Here is a 15541-nt window from a genome sequence, read left to right as displayed (position 1 = left end):
AGGAGACCCAGGTGCGATGCCTAGATTGGGAAGATCCCCTGGAGAAGGAAATGGCAACCCACTCCAGTGTTCTTGCCTGGAAAATCCCATGGACAGAGGAGCCTGGTGGGCTACAGTTTGTGGGGTCACAAAGAGCTGGACACAACTGAGCAACCAACACTCACTTGCTCACTTACTCACTCAGTAGCCTGTTAGGAGATGAGAAGTTGGCAGGAACTTCATAAAAACCGTAAGGAAAGACTTTTTTTTTTTTTAAAGATGTCTTTGAAAAAGCACTTAGATGCTTGGAACCACAAAATGTCTTCTGTGGGAATCAGTGGATAGCATAATCATTCAAGCTGGGAGACATTTGTAGGAAAAGAGACAAATCTGATCAACTTTAATATTGTTCCTTAGGTTGAGAACCACCTGGGGAAGAGGGATAATGAAGCCCCAAAGTACCCTCTCAGCCCTGTCCACAAATGTACTCTGCCCCTTGAGTTCCCCATTACCAAACTCATTCTTGCTGTTCTTGTCAGATCCCTAGACCAGTGGGCGCTGCAGAGATGAAAAGCAACCTAGGGGCACATCCACACTTGGCCGGTCAGAGCCACGGTGCTGGGAGCACGGGGATGGAGTGATGCTGGGTGTCAGGGATCTTGTCACCCCAACTTTAAGGCCAGGCCTGCCAGCCCAAAAGATGCATCTTCTCTCTTCCATTAGAGCTATATTATCATTTGTTATCAGCTCTAGAACCCCACTGCAAATCTGCAACTCCAATGCTAACGTCAACCCAGGCTCATCAGGCAGATTCCCAGCAGGGATCAGGCAGGTCTGTTCAGTGTTTGCTATCACCCCTCCCGCTGGTTTCTGAAAGGGGTGGTTTTGATGGGATAGTTTCTACGTGATAATGCTGAACTGGGGCTGGAGGGAATCAACTCAGGGATATATTCATGACCTTCCTGTCATAGTTCACCAGAATTTGACTGCCAGTCTGGACAGCAAGACCTTTGATCTTTAAAATGGTCACCAGTTTTGAAAAGCAATTTTCTCTACTACCTGTGTTGGCTTAGACTTAATCCCAGCATTCTTCCTGAGGATCTGGAGCGTGGGTAGGGATCACAGCACATTAGAAATGGAAATGACACGGATGCATCTCCAGGCCCTTCATCTGACAGGTCAGGTCATGTTGGGGGTTGTCCAAACAGGACCAGGGGATTTTAGTGGCTCTTTGCTAACAATGTTCAGTTTTCTAGGGGTCATTATTAGGGTCATTTTCTAGGGTTCAGTAGCTGTGAGCTTCAAATGTGCTCTCAACAAAGCCCAGAAGTAAAGGGCCTTTTGAGGACCACTGTCTCCCAACATGGGAGGCTGGGTTCCAGTGTGGACACTTGGGATTTGGTGAGGGATGGTTCCTCCCACTAGGTGGCACTGGTGTGCTCTGGAGGAGAGCAGAGGACGCTGCACTGCCCTCCCCTCCTCAGATGGTGGGGTCACTTGGCATCAGGGGCTCGCCCGTTATCAAGCTGAAGTGGAAACTAGTCTGCGTAGTTAAATTTCCAACTGTGAATCATATAGTCTGGCTTTTTTCTACAAAATCTTGGGATGGAGAATGGCAAATGGAGTAGATTCTTTCATAAGAGAGGAAGTATATAGAAAAAAAAAGAAAATAATTTAAAAGAAAGGCAGTCAGAAATTCAGATATTTGTCAAAGACAGGTGAACAAGGATGCTCACAGCAATGTTATTTTAATGGTGAGAAGATGGAAGCAACCTAAATGGCCACAATCCTGGGACTGTTTATGTCAATTATATTTAAGTAAATTATGGGTTAAAATATATTGACATGGAAAAATGTCAACCATATATTGTGAAATGATAAGAGCAAATTCTCTTACTATATATGTATGTCATGTAGTATAGTAAATAAGATGCAATATAATTAAATACACTGCATAATTTACACAATAGATTATATGTGCATAAAAGTATGAATGAGCCTCAAAAGTAATGTCGTGTTCTATTTAATATAGCTGTGTAATTTTTAGATCAAGATTGTATTTTTTATACTCAGAGAAAAAATGCAATTTCCACTTTGAAAAAAAAAAAAAAGTGCAGTCAGATCTCCATTTCTTAGCTCACTATGAGGCTGTGGATATTCCATGTCCTTCATCTGTCCTTCCTACCTCCTTGTGACTGTCCTTGGAGCCACTTAATGCAGGTTCCCACCTCCCTCAGTGGGTGGGCTGGAGCAGGGGGGAAAGAATCAGCCAATTTTGTTGCATGTTAACTGCTCTAATTAAGGGAGAGGCTAGGGAACTGCTGAGCAGTGCGTGTGTCACACACACACACACACACACACACACACACACACACACACAGAGCTGGGCCTTTCATGACAATAGCCCATTGTTCCCAGACTTATTAGGGAGACTTGCTCTTCCCATAACAGGTCTCTGTAGAACCAGACTTTTGAAATCAGAGACACTTGATCCGGCAATGCTTAAGAAAAGTTTGCGAAAGGTATAAACTAGTTGACCTGTTTTGTTCTGCTTAATAAATCCTGGAGATTTACTGATGGGCAGTGGCATTTGAAGACTCGAAGTTCCGATCTTGACATTTTTAGTGACTCGTGTCATGACCTTAGATCATTAAACTTCTTTAGACCTCACTTTAGCCCCCTGGGGGACCACACACCTGACATTTCCCATATTGACTCCAACAGCGCCAGTCTTACTCACACAGAATTATTTAGCAAGTATGCAGAACTCACTTTCTCCGCAGAGCATGATTTGGGCCTTGAGCTGTTCAATGTCACAGGAGAACCGGGCAGCTTTCCCGAGCTCTTCATCATATTTACGCTCGCTGACAAAGTGCTGCGGGGAAGAGACAGAACCCCATGATGACAGAAATGACTGGGACATGCTGCTGATCCATTCTCTCTGTCCTCCCGCCCCTGCTGTCGGTGTGAGAGCACCACCAGGCGGGGGGCAGGGCGACCCTGTGCTGGGAGGTGCCTTTCAAGAGGGCTTGGCTTCGTCCTGGAGCACGATCACCTTCTTGTTCTTGGGAACTTGTGCAGGTCCTGTCTTTACCCTACCTGGGCTTAGACAAAACTGTGGTTCAGGCAAGATGAGTGTCTGGACTCATCTACTTAACCTTTCAGCATCCTATGCCCTCTTTCTGGCACTTCCTGTCCTGTTGTAAGTTATGGGGTTGCCTTCTGGCCGTCTTACTAATCTGCCCAATGGCCTGCTCAGCTATCATTCCTCAAGAGAAAGTGTGTCAGCCTTCCTAAACATCCGTCTCCATTTTTAATAGGGGACCAGGAAGTGGTAAAGAACCTGCCTGCCAACGCAGGAGTTGTAAAGACATGGCTTCGATCCCTGGGTTGGGAAGATCCCCTGGAGGAGGGTGTGGCAACCCACTCCAGTATTCTTGCCTGGAGAATCCCACGGACAGAGGAACCTGGTGGGCTACGGTCCACAGGGTCGCAAAGAGTCAGACACGACTGAAACAACTTAGCACACTTAGTAAGTCCAAAAAGCCTTTAGTAACTAGAAACCATTATCGTGAATGGTAGAATTTCAAGTGCTGTTAAGGGAAGTGGGAAAGAGATTACTTTTCAGTTCATTTAAAATTAAGATCTATGTGCAGATGACAGAGGGAGAAATACAGAAATAACTATGACTCAGTCCCTCTGTGAGTTTAGCAGGGAGTTCACCATGTGGCAAGAGAGACAGATACCATAAAATAAAATATAAGGTAGAATGTAGTAGGTGCTTTAGGAATATGAAAGGGAAAGAAATTATTTCCTGCTGAGGGGAATTAGGGAAACAGTTATGTAAGAGGAAGCATTTGAGCTGGAACATTAAAAAAATATTGAACACTTACCAGACATGGGCCAAATTCTTAACAGATAATCTCATTTTTATCTGATCACGTTATTATGAACTCAGTACTGTTATTAGCTCTGATTTACAGAGGGGGAAATAAGGTTCTAAGAATCTAAGAGAATATGTAATTAATCCAAGTTTGCAAGAGCTGGGCTATTGCATTCCGAAGCCTGTGCTATCAACCATTTTACCATGAGTAGGGTTTTGATAGGTAGAAATGAAACTTGGAAGATGAGTGGATTTCAATAGAGCAGGACGCTGGCAATTTCATATTCATCAAAATAAGTGTTTGTTATTTGTTCTGCCTTCCAGGATGTCTTTCTGGGTATCAGGACAGGTTTCACCAACCAGCCCCACTCTCTATTCTAATCTCCTTTGCGACCAGAGAATGTCTGTGACATTGGAAGTGCATCTGTGTCCACAAGATGAAGGGTTTCTTCTACTGAAACTAATTAGCAATGGTCATAACATACTGGGACTTCCTAGGTGGCTCTAGTGCTAAAGAACCTGCCTGCTAACGCAGGAGACGCAGGTTTGATCCCTGGGTTGGGAAAATCCCCTGGAGGAGGGCATGGCAGCCCACTCCAGTGTTCTTGCCTGGAGAATCCCTGTGGATAGAGGAGCCTGGTAGGCTACAGTCCATGGGGTCACAAAGAGTTGGACACGGCTGACATGACTTAGCACACATGCTCACATAATATATACTGGAGTCTGGTGGTGGATTTTGTTCTGAATGGAAGAGTACTTCAGTGGGGAAGACCAGATCTGCTCTAACAACTCCAGTCTTAGGGTGGATGACTGAGCTGGAGGAAGACAGTGGAGGCAGAAAGGCTGGTCAGGGAGGCCGTTACAATCGACTGGTTGGAGGCAACAAAGACCAGGAGGGCAGGTGAGAAGGGAAAGACCTCTAGAACTTCTCAGAAGCTTCAGGGGAAGTCTTCATCTCCACCGGGCTCCCTTTCATGTCTAACCAGGACAGAGGGGACCAAAGAGTCAGTTGCCACTTTCTACTATCCCCAACCACTTTTATGCTGGGATGGGCAGACAACCTGAGTTAAAAAGCTAGCAGCAAATGTGTCAGCCTTCAATGCGGGAGACCCGGGTTCAATCTCTGGGTTGGGAAGATCCCCTGGAGAAGGAAATGGCAATCCACTCCAGTATTCTTGCCTGGAGAATTCCATGGACAGAGGAGCCTGGTGGGCTACAGTTTGTGGGGTCACAAAGAGTTGGACACAACTGGGTGACTAACACACACAAATGTGACTTCAGAGCACCCCAGTTCCCTGGAAGTTGATCAGAAGCAGGGGTGCATGTGTATGTTGAGTATACTAGAGAAAAAGAGGGTACGGAAAATTTATTAACTATAACTTCCTATCTTGTTGTAGATACTTTTTCTGCCTTTCTGGTGACAACTCCTCCTTCTGGTAACTGTACCCCAACACAGTTTTGAAGATTCACAGCATTGGTGGATCTGTCAATCAAGACCTCTCTTGGCCAAATGGCGGATGTGATCCAAATGGAGGCGCTTCGGGGTGATGACATCTGGAGGTCACTCTCTCGGATGGTGGCTGGAAGAGTGTCTGGTAATTACTGCTGCCTACATTCCTGGCCAGTTGTAGCCTGGAGTCTTCAGAGCACACTTTGCTTTGGGGAACTACCTTCTTATTTTTTCCAATTCTGCTTGTTCCAGAGGTTAGCAGAGTCAGCTTCTGTTGTGTGCCATTGAAGAAGTCCAATAAATACATATTTGTGGGTGGTATTCTTAATAAAAGGGCAAGTAAGCTAGAAAAGGATACGGGGAAGAAGTTGCCACGTATTGTGCATTCCTTAGAATCCTCACTGTTATACTAGGTTCATACTTTGTGTTCACATGTGTGTGGTTTATATGCATAAATTACATATGGTGAAAATAATATCCCCCTTCCCAGATATAATTTATGGTTGAATACATTTTATTTGGGTCACTTTCAATAGCCTGTACCTCTCCTCTGTAATGCTATATCCCTTCAACCCATAGTATATTTAAATACAGTGATTAGGTGGTTCTTTACCCTTCTGTATTCTCAATTTCAACCCTGTGAAAGAGAGCGGGGTGTCTGATTTAGATCCTCAGAGAGCAGTGCTCTGTGGATGCAGAACAAACATAATGGGGATCAGAACTCTGGCTCAGGGTTCAGGCTGTGATATTTTAGAACTGACCTTAATTTCTGCCCTGAGTTCGGCCAGCTGCATCTCTGCCATCTGACTGGCTAGATCAGTAAGTCTTTTTAGTTCTTCTGCTTTCTTTTGACGAGCAGTCAGGATTTCCACTGCCAAATAAGAAGGAATAATACATTAACGCCAAGGATTTAGACATATTAAATGACCTAATTTCTTGGATCAGTTTTCCGTCTGCAGACTGATCACTTTGTGGGGCTATGACTGTTTTCTGAATTGGTCACTGAGGTGGGCTGTCCCTGGGTGCTCAGCACCAACCACTCATTTCCATATGTCTTCATCCACCACGCGTCAAACCAAACATGGTCCTTTCTGATTCACTGTACACCCACAGTCTTCTTCATTTTCCCCACTGGCATCTGATCTCACTTACTTAATTTGGACTTTCAGATTTGTGCATTACTCAGAACAACAATCTCCAAGAAAAGAAACATACAAATCCTATCTGAATGATACTGCAGAGACGGGAGTCCACTAAGCAAAAGCCATTCTTCTGCGTGTGCTGTACTATTAAATTTGAACACTGGCCTCTCTGAACTTAACACATATTCATGTAGGGCAACTAGCTGTGTTATTGAAATATGACATAAAAGTTTTCTTTTAGTAGCTTTCTGTGAGCTAGAAAATGCCTCTGCTTTTGCTACTCTGCAGATTTGTTTCCATTTTGCAACCAAAGAGAAGTTGCAGACCAGAGTGTCTTGTTTTTGTTACGTGTCCACAATGGAAAAATTTCCAGAGTGAGTCAAAGCCTGCTTGAACTGAATTCATGTGCACTCTTTAGCATCTGCACATACAGAGAAGACAAAAAGGAGTTTTCACCATCACATTTCACACACTTGCCAGTTGAACTAAAGGTTCAAGTAGATGTACGAGCCCACAGGTTAATTCGTATGTTTGTGTATGTTCTCCAAAAGATCATGGAGCTCAAAGCAATCAAAGCAATGAACACAAATATGCTGGGTGAGATTTAAATAAGAAGTTTGATTTTATAATACATAGACTTGCAGTTCTCTCATTCCAGTTACATATGAATTGCCTTCATTTCTTTTGCACAAAGATTTTGAGTTATAATGAAAGAAAAGTCCATCTAACTAATAGGATATGCACACGGAATTCACATTCCTGTCTCAGCTGAACAAAGGTCAACTGCTTTATTAGACCAGATTCACAGAGCACATGCCCAGCAAACAATGTGATTTCCCATTGTAAGAGTTCTTAATTTATAAATGTCCAAAATAGTCACTTCAAAAACCCCCAAAGATGTTCAGAATCAATCAAGAGTTAATATTTCCTGCAAACCATAAACCATTCTTCAGACAGGCTGAGAAACATCGTTTTTTATGCTGATACCAATGTCAAGATGTCAGTAAAATAACTGATCTGTAACTCATAAAGCCTAATCATCTGCCAGACTACTCTATTCATGCTTTGATTATTTACTGGGATGCCCCCTGCCTCCCATTTACAATACCATGTATCTGGGCAGAGGCTGAGCTGTGCCTGGTAGCATTTTAGGATACAGAGGAGCTGGAGAAAGCTTGTCCTGATGATGGGAGGCAAAGGAATTTTCATCGTATTACTGAATGACGTCCCAGGTTACCCAGTCACACTGGAAGTCACAAAAAGGTAGCCTACTATCACTTTTGGTGACAGGGTACATATATTTTGTTTGGGCCACACATTGTTGTTGTTCAGTCGCTCAGTTGTATCCGATTCTTTGAGACCCCCATGAACTGCAGCAAGCCAGGCTTTCCTGTCCTTCACTGTCTCCCAGAGTTTGCTCAAACTCATGTCCACTGAATCCGTGATACCATCCAGCCATCTCATCCCCTCTTATCCCCTTCTCCGCCTGTCCTCAATCTTTCCCAGCCTCAGGGTGTTTTCCAATGAGTCCGCTCTTTGCATCAGGTCCACACGTTACTTTTACAAATAAATTGCCCATATTTGAAAATTAAGATATTCCATTCAAAAGCTGGATTTCTGGCTGTTATTTCTGGCCACAGTTGGCCAAGCATTCCCATATCAAAACCACTAGAGCTGAGGAGTCGCTGCCATTTTTACATGGAGCATGACATCCAGTGTGCCCTGGTCCACTGCTCCTCTGCCCTCACTCACCGTTTGACTCACTAATGGTACCTTCCTGGCCCCTGTGGGCATTTCCAATTCTGGCAGAAACTGCGCATTTAGTTCTTTGTATTTATGATAACTAGGACCTAGTACACAGTGGGTGCCCAATATGTTTGCTGAATGAAAGATTCCCATGAATGGATCAGTGCATTACTTAATAGGAATATGCAAAGAAAGGCAGAAGTTCCTTTTCTACAGGGCCACTTAAGAATATCTAGGACTCATATCTTTGATTGGGCTTCCCAGGTAGTGCTAGTGGTAAAGATGTCCAATGCAGGAGACATAAGAGATGCAGGTTCAATTCCTGGGTGGGTAAATTCGCTGCAGGGGGTAATGGCAACCCACTCCAGTATTCCTGCCTGGACAATCCCATAGACAAAGAAGCCTGGCAGGCTACAGTCCATGGGTTACAAAGAGTTGGACACAGGTGAAGTGACTTAGCATACACTCACGCATACCTTTGATTAATCAATTATTTCCCATTATAACTCAACATATGGGTGGGACTAAAGCCTAGAAAATGAGAAAATGATTCTTGAGTAGGAAGATGAAATGAGGTACTTTCCTCTAGCAAGAGATAAATGAGAAAGTCTGAAGGTCCAGATTTGACGAGCAGCTAGTAAGGGGTCAGTAGACCCCGAATGACTACATGGTTAAACAGATCTGACTTTTCTTAACGGATCATTTGTCGGACTGGTGACAATTAGGGGTGATTGTTCTTTTTGATTACGTAGAATTTGGGCATTCATACCAAACAAAAGATCTGGTAGAAATAGATATAAATGGGCCCTAAAATAGGAATGCAGGTGCAAGATCACCAATAAATTCCGAGTTTACACTCATGCAAATGTGCATGGGAATGAATACTTTGCATCAGCAAGTATTGGGATGAGTTTTACATATAGTCTCATTAACATTTCAAAGATTTCCATTATGAAAAAGCCCTAAAACTTGAGATCAAAAGCCAATATTCTCTGGGGGAGAAGTCAACATTTTCACCTCAGAAAAATCAGACAGAAACAGAAAGCAAAACCAAAACAGATCAGTTCCTAAAATTCATTGATCCTATAATTTAAAATAGAATAAGTGTGCTTTGAAAGCACCATCCTTTCAGAAATTTGTAGAAGGAAACAGTTCCATATGGCTTTAGATTTTCACTGCATTCAAGACTCGATTAATATTATTTATGTAGTTTTATAAATAGTCATCTGGTATGCTGAAATCCATTTCCTCAATAGGATTTATACTTTCCTTCAAGTTTCTGGAATACATTGGAAGCTTGTTCATATTACCTGAACCATAGAAAATTTCAGGGCTTCTTGAATAATACTCCTTAGCAGAGGGTGTATTTGAAATCCTGGGGGGTTAGGGGACCAGGAGCAGGGGCAGAAGTAGCTCTTGAAACACAAAGTGTCTTTGAAATCCTTTTGATTCCTTAAAAATTCTGGTGAGTTTTGCATTTTGCTTCATAATAAATCTGTGTTCCATTAATATAATGTTTTCTTCCCATTTCTAGTAAATTCGACACTCTGGGAACATGCTTGTCTAGGCCTCCAATTCCCTGGGCAGCCAAAGTTTGAGATCATAGCACTACAGCATCTTCAGTTTCGTCATCTGTAATATATAATAACTGTATACCCCTCACAGGATTATTATGGAACTAAATGAAATAGCCTATGTGAACTGTTTTGACTCATATACTAAAAAACCCTAAATAAAAATACTATTAATAAAGTGAGATATATTTATCTACTCTCTTATTGCAGTTGCATTAATGCTCACTAATACTGGATCCCACAGCCCATGGATACTGAATGAACTATAATGATTCACTTAACACAATTAAGTACTCACAGTCTTCCCATCTTTGTGTTAGGTGTCATGAGGAATAGAGAAGCTTACGTTATAATTAGGGAAATGTGGCTTATATCATGTGCAGGAAATGGAAAATGTGGAAAATATCTTGAGACCATAGATAAGGAGGCTCAAAATGGTGGTTGTAAAGACAATTTGGGGCTTCCCATGTGGTGCAGTGGTAAAGAACCTGCTTGCCGATGCGAGAGATGCAAGAGATGCGGGTTCGATCCCTGGGTCAGGAAGATCCTCTGGGAGAGGGCATGACAACCCGCTCCAGAATTCTTGCCTAGAGAATCTCATTGACAGAGCGGCCTGGTAGGCTATGGTCGACAGGGTCGCAAAGAGTTGGACATGACTGAAGTGACTTAGCACGCACAAAGACAGTTCAGTACTTTATAGAGAGATTTAATGATTTCTTCTCTCCGTAAAGAAGACTCACGGTTAACAACGTGTGTCACCTGAGAGAGGCTGCATAACTTACCCTCTGACCCCTGTTTTCTCAGGGGGTTGAACTAACTTCTTTACTAAGATGAGCTTTCTCTTTTGGACACACTGCATCAGCCACTGTGCTAAGGGTCCGACATGTGTCTTCTCCTTCTATCTTTACAGTAACTATTTGAGATAGACACAACTGTCATGCCCCCCTTTCCTTTTATTTTTAATTTTAATAACTTTCTATTTAACCCAGTATATCACAATATATCATTCTTTCAACAGGTCAGCCATACAGAAATTATGAATGTGATATTTACTTTTTTTAAAAAAGATACTCAGTCTTTGAAAGCTAGCGTGCATTTTACACTCATAGCACATTTCAATTTAGCCTAGCCACATTTTAAGTGCTTGGTAGCTGCGTGTGTTATGTTCCCTTTTCTGATAAGGAATCCGGCTTTGAGAACATCACACAATAGTTCAAGGTCACACAGCCAGTAAATGGGTGGAACTTGGATGTGATTTCAGCTCTGTTCACCTCCAAGGTAAGTGAGCTGGCTTTTCCAGGGCGTTGGCCAGTTCTACACCAGGACAGATTCTTGAAATTAGGGGTATCCTGTGAACCCATCTCGCTGGTTCAGCTAGCCTGAAAGTTCTGAGTCTGCAGTTCCAGACGTATCTGTCTGCGGTGCGTCCCACTCTCCACCAGTGCTTAGCACACACAGAGCACACAGTAAATGTTCACTGACTGAATCAGTTTTAAAAATAGGGATGCTCTCCAGAGATGCCCCAAATCCCACAGGGCTTGGGATCGAATATTATTGTCCCAAGGAGGAAGAATGAACACTTGAAATCTGAAGCCTTCTGCTAACCTCTGAGAAAGTGATGTGCTAGTAACTTTCTATTTTGGTGCTAGAGAAACATTTGTGTTTGCGTTGGAAGTTAGCATTTTTGTCATTAGAAAATGGAACTGAAAATAAGCTGTACCCAAGAAATAGGGAAAATCCTGTCATGGGGTAATCTACTGCTACAGAAGAAATCAACAAATTCCATAAAAATAAAATGCTTTCACAATAAAAGGGATTGTGAAAATATCTAAATATTCCAAAGCTTAACCCTGGATCATATTTAGTTTTATTTCATAAAACCTGCTGTATTTTAGATTCTAAAATGTTGTTTAAAATTATTTAGAAAAGTCATCTAGCAAAAATAATGATAGCTATTTTTCATAAAATGACTACTGAATTATGGCCAAGGGCCAGGCAAGAAAAATATTAAAAGAATGAAGAATTTAGTCTGATCCTCCACTGATTAAAAAAAAAAGCACTGAAGTCAAAAGTACAGGAATTTAGCTGAAAGCTGGTTGGGGATGCAGATTGCCATTTATCCAATTTATGAGATAAGATTTGGGTAAGGATGAAGAATTTAAAATGCCTAGGAGATAAAAATTGTAAAACTAAATCCCAGCTGAAAAATATGGTCTTAGGTTTCCCATTAACAAAGCAGATGAATCTAAAAATAAAAGAGGGATCAACATGTCCACTTGTGTTGAATTTGACTGAGCAGTCTTGTCTCTGCTGAAATTTCCAACTCATGAATCTCAGCCTATCTGAGATGGCAAATCCACCCTACTGGCTGTTGAGCAACTTTACAACAGTGGAAAGGTTTAGAAATAGGTGTAAAAATAGTAAAATAAATCAAACCCAGAGTACTAATATTTTGAGTTAAATTTAGAAAAAATTTTGTAATGATCAAGACTGCCTATGTGTGTTCATTATTTTATATATAGAATATTCTGTATCTTAAAGCAGTCTCACTTGTGGTTTCAATTTAAAACATTTCTTTTGGAGTGTTAAGTTGGTAGGTGTCAGTGAATTCGACTGAGTTTGTAAACAGAATTGGAGTGTTTTAAGAGAATTTCATTTAGTACATCTCTGAAAGCGAGTATTAGTTGCTCAGTGGTGTCCCACTCTTTGCAACCCCATGGACTGCAGCCCACCAGGCTTCTCTGTCTATGGAATTCTCCAGGCAAGAATACTGGAGTGGGTTGCCATTCCCTTCTCCAGAGGGTCTTCTCGACCCAGGAATTGAACCCAGGTCTTCCGCATTACAGACAGATTCTTTACCATTTGAGTCACCAAGCAATTATTAATCTTGTAAGTGTTGGTTATGAGCTTGGAATACTTTGCTGGTTAGGTTTGTGAGTTTGCCTTCTCAGGTGTCTGAAGTGCTTGAAAAAATAAGCTATGTTAAATTTACAAATGTAATTCAAAATATTATATTTTAAATATTTAATATTCAATATCACTTTAAACCCAGTCAATTGTAAGTAGTCCTATTTAGGCACAAAAGTCTCCTGGACTTTAAATAAACCCAAGTGACACCTATTTTTTGCTGCATGCATTGCCCTCTGCTCAGTGGGTGCTTCTGTTCCATCCTTTTGGTCCCACTCAGAATCTGACTTAGATGGTGAAGAATCCGCCTGCAGTGAAGGAGACCTGGGTTCAATCCCTGGGCCAGGAAGAACCCCTGGAGATGGGAAAGGCTACTCACTCCAGTATTCTTGCCTGGAGAATTCCATGGACAGAGGAGCCTGGTGGGCTACAGTCCATGGGGTCACAAAGAGTCAGACATGACCGAGCGACTAACACTCACTTTTATTCAGAATCTGTATCACTGTCATCTGACCTATTGATGATTTCTGATTGGGAGGCTCCTAATCGAACAACCATGTGTCTACTTACTGGCTTCTTCTTTAACTTTATCCATTTCTGCCATTAATGAAACTTCTTTGTCAATGATGCTGGGGGAAAAAAAAACAAAAGCAAAGAATGCTTAATCAAAGATAAACTTTTAATAGGCACAGGAAATAAAAGAAAAATTATTTTCATTAAACAAAATACAAGATTACCATAAATATTTCTATGTTACAATGCCAGCAGTAGGCTCTGCCTTTCCAAAAATGAGGCAACATGGAAGGGATGCTCCCAGTGTTACACAGTGACATCTGCTGATTAAATCATTGTCAGCAAATCTAAAAACACAAGCCTTTTCAGACTTTCAGAATTGCACTGCTTTGAATTTCAATTTGGGAGTATTTTTGCCCTATGAATTTTCAAAGTTCCAAAACAATATAATAAGTATCTAAAAAGCTGGCACTCAGGTTATCAAGGCCAGTAATTCTCAAAGTCTCTGTGATTCGCTCTCCCAGAATCGGTCTGGGAGGGAGAGAGAGGGCCCAGTTCTGATGCATGGGTCCTAAGAAACATAGGTCTGGGTCAATCCATCCACATGTTCTGTATTGAATCCACGCTTTCTTGTTCACCCAAATAATCATTTCAAGGTCAAATTAACCTTTTCCATTATATTTAATATATTTATTGGTTAGTCCTTTGAAAAGGTATGATCTGGAAAAGCAATAATTATCTGTCCAAAAGTTCCTCTCTCATCCTAACTCCTTGCTCCCCTTCCAGAATCAACACACCACAAATCACTTATATATTCTCACAGATTTTTATGTGTATGTAAGTAGAGATGCCAGACTTTTAAAGTTTTCATCTCAACCATAAATATTTCAATATAGATAGTCCAAAGATAAAAACTTTGGGGGATGTAATCACAGTGTTACTACAATACCTAAAAACATTAACAGTAATTTAATGTTATCAGATATATATTCAGTATTCAAAATTTCCTAATTACTCCATACATTTTTTTCTTAACTGTTTGAACCAGGATCTAAATGAGGCCTGTTCATGACAATTGGTTGACTGTCTCCTATATCCATTTTAATCTATACATTTCCTCCCATTTCTCTTTATTTTTTTTTCCTTTGAAATTCATTTGTTAAAAAAACCAGGCTATGTGTCCTGTAGAGTTATTCAAGGTCTTAATTTTGCAGACTACACGTCCATGGTATTATTTAACCCAATCTTTTCTATTTTCTATAAATTTGCTATGATATAGAAATTTGATTAAATTCAGATTTGTTTCTTATTTCAGGAGAAATTATTTTATGTTATATACTTCTATCAGCAGACACATAACAGGACACACTTATAAATATTCCTCTTGAAAAAAAATAAAACCTGAATGTGCTCAGACTTCTACATTTCAAAATAAATGTAAAGGAAATACAATGAACATCTCTAATGATTATTATATTAGTAGCTGTTGGTGGTCATTGCCTAGATCAACAGGATTTGAAAAATGAGAATATTTGAATTCTCTCAATCTTTCATTTATTTGCTGAAAACTTCCCTAAAAAGAAACCTTCCTTTACCAACTATTTGGTTATCATGAAGTACAGTTTGCATAGATGAGTCAGGATAAATGTTTGGTTCTCTCCTTTTATTTATCAGTTTTCCAAACAATAGTTGGTTCCTGCAAAAGTAATCAATTAGATGATTTTTTTGTGGTTTGTATAGTTTAATTATGAAGCCATATTTAATGTGCTTAAATACACTTCAGTTATTATCCTTATTACTTTATTATACTCAGATTGTTCCAACAGATGTACTTTTTGTTCTCCATCAGAAGTACTTTTAAAATTTAAAGTGTGTTGAAAGTCTATTTCCCCTTAAGAGAAAATATTGTGTATTTGTCAAGGTAGGAAGTGGTTCCTGGGATGTAACTATGTCTAAGAGTTTAGGGCTCCTCAACCAATGGTATAACCTAAGCACTTGCAGAGTAAGGACTGTTTGCTGAAGAGCTTGGCTCTTTCCAACCAGGAAATCCTAATGGAAACAGCTGACGTGAACAAGGAATGGCAAATTCTCCAGAACTGGGCTTGAAGCCTAAACCATCAAGCGCAGACACGTGGCTTAAGGTCACTGGCTATGACCATTTTGGTGTAATTAGCATATCAGGAGGACTGTGCCTAATTTATTGACATTAAGTACATATGATGTCAGTGTGTTCTAAATATAGAAAATACATGATGCAGAAAGATGGATGGCGAGAAGAGTCTTTATCCCATCTCTGTCCCAGTTTACTCAGTCCCTGTGCCTGGGGGTATCTATTTGCTACCAGTTT

General features: G+C 40.9%; 1 protein-coding gene across 20 annotated transcripts in view; it reads right to left on the bottom strand.

Moving 5' to 3' along the window:
* SPATS2L (spermatogenesis associated serine rich 2 like) overlaps window positions 1–15541 on the bottom strand; it is a 184322-nt gene that overhangs the window by 3262 nt on the left and 165519 nt on the right. For all 20 annotated transcript variants that reach the window (XM_042244051.1, XM_012141929.4, XM_042244050.1 and 17 more), the window contains 3 exons: window positions 13252–13310; window positions 6074–6183; window positions 2752–2854 (listed from right to left, as the gene is read on the bottom strand). In XM_042244051.1, coding sequence (XP_042099985.1) covers window positions 2752–2854; window positions 6074–6183; window positions 13252–13310 — 272 coding nt within the window. The remainder of the gene's footprint in view (window positions 1–2751; window positions 2855–6073; window positions 6184–13251; window positions 13311–15541) is intronic.

Source organism: Ovis aries, chromosome 2, assembly GCF_016772045.2.
Source record: "Ovis aries strain OAR_USU_Benz2616 breed Rambouillet chromosome 2, ARS-UI_Ramb_v3.0, whole genome shotgun sequence".
NCBI lineage: Eukaryota > Metazoa > Chordata > Mammalia > Artiodactyla > Bovidae > Ovis > Ovis aries.
This window is presented reverse-complemented; position numbering and strand designations above follow the sequence as displayed.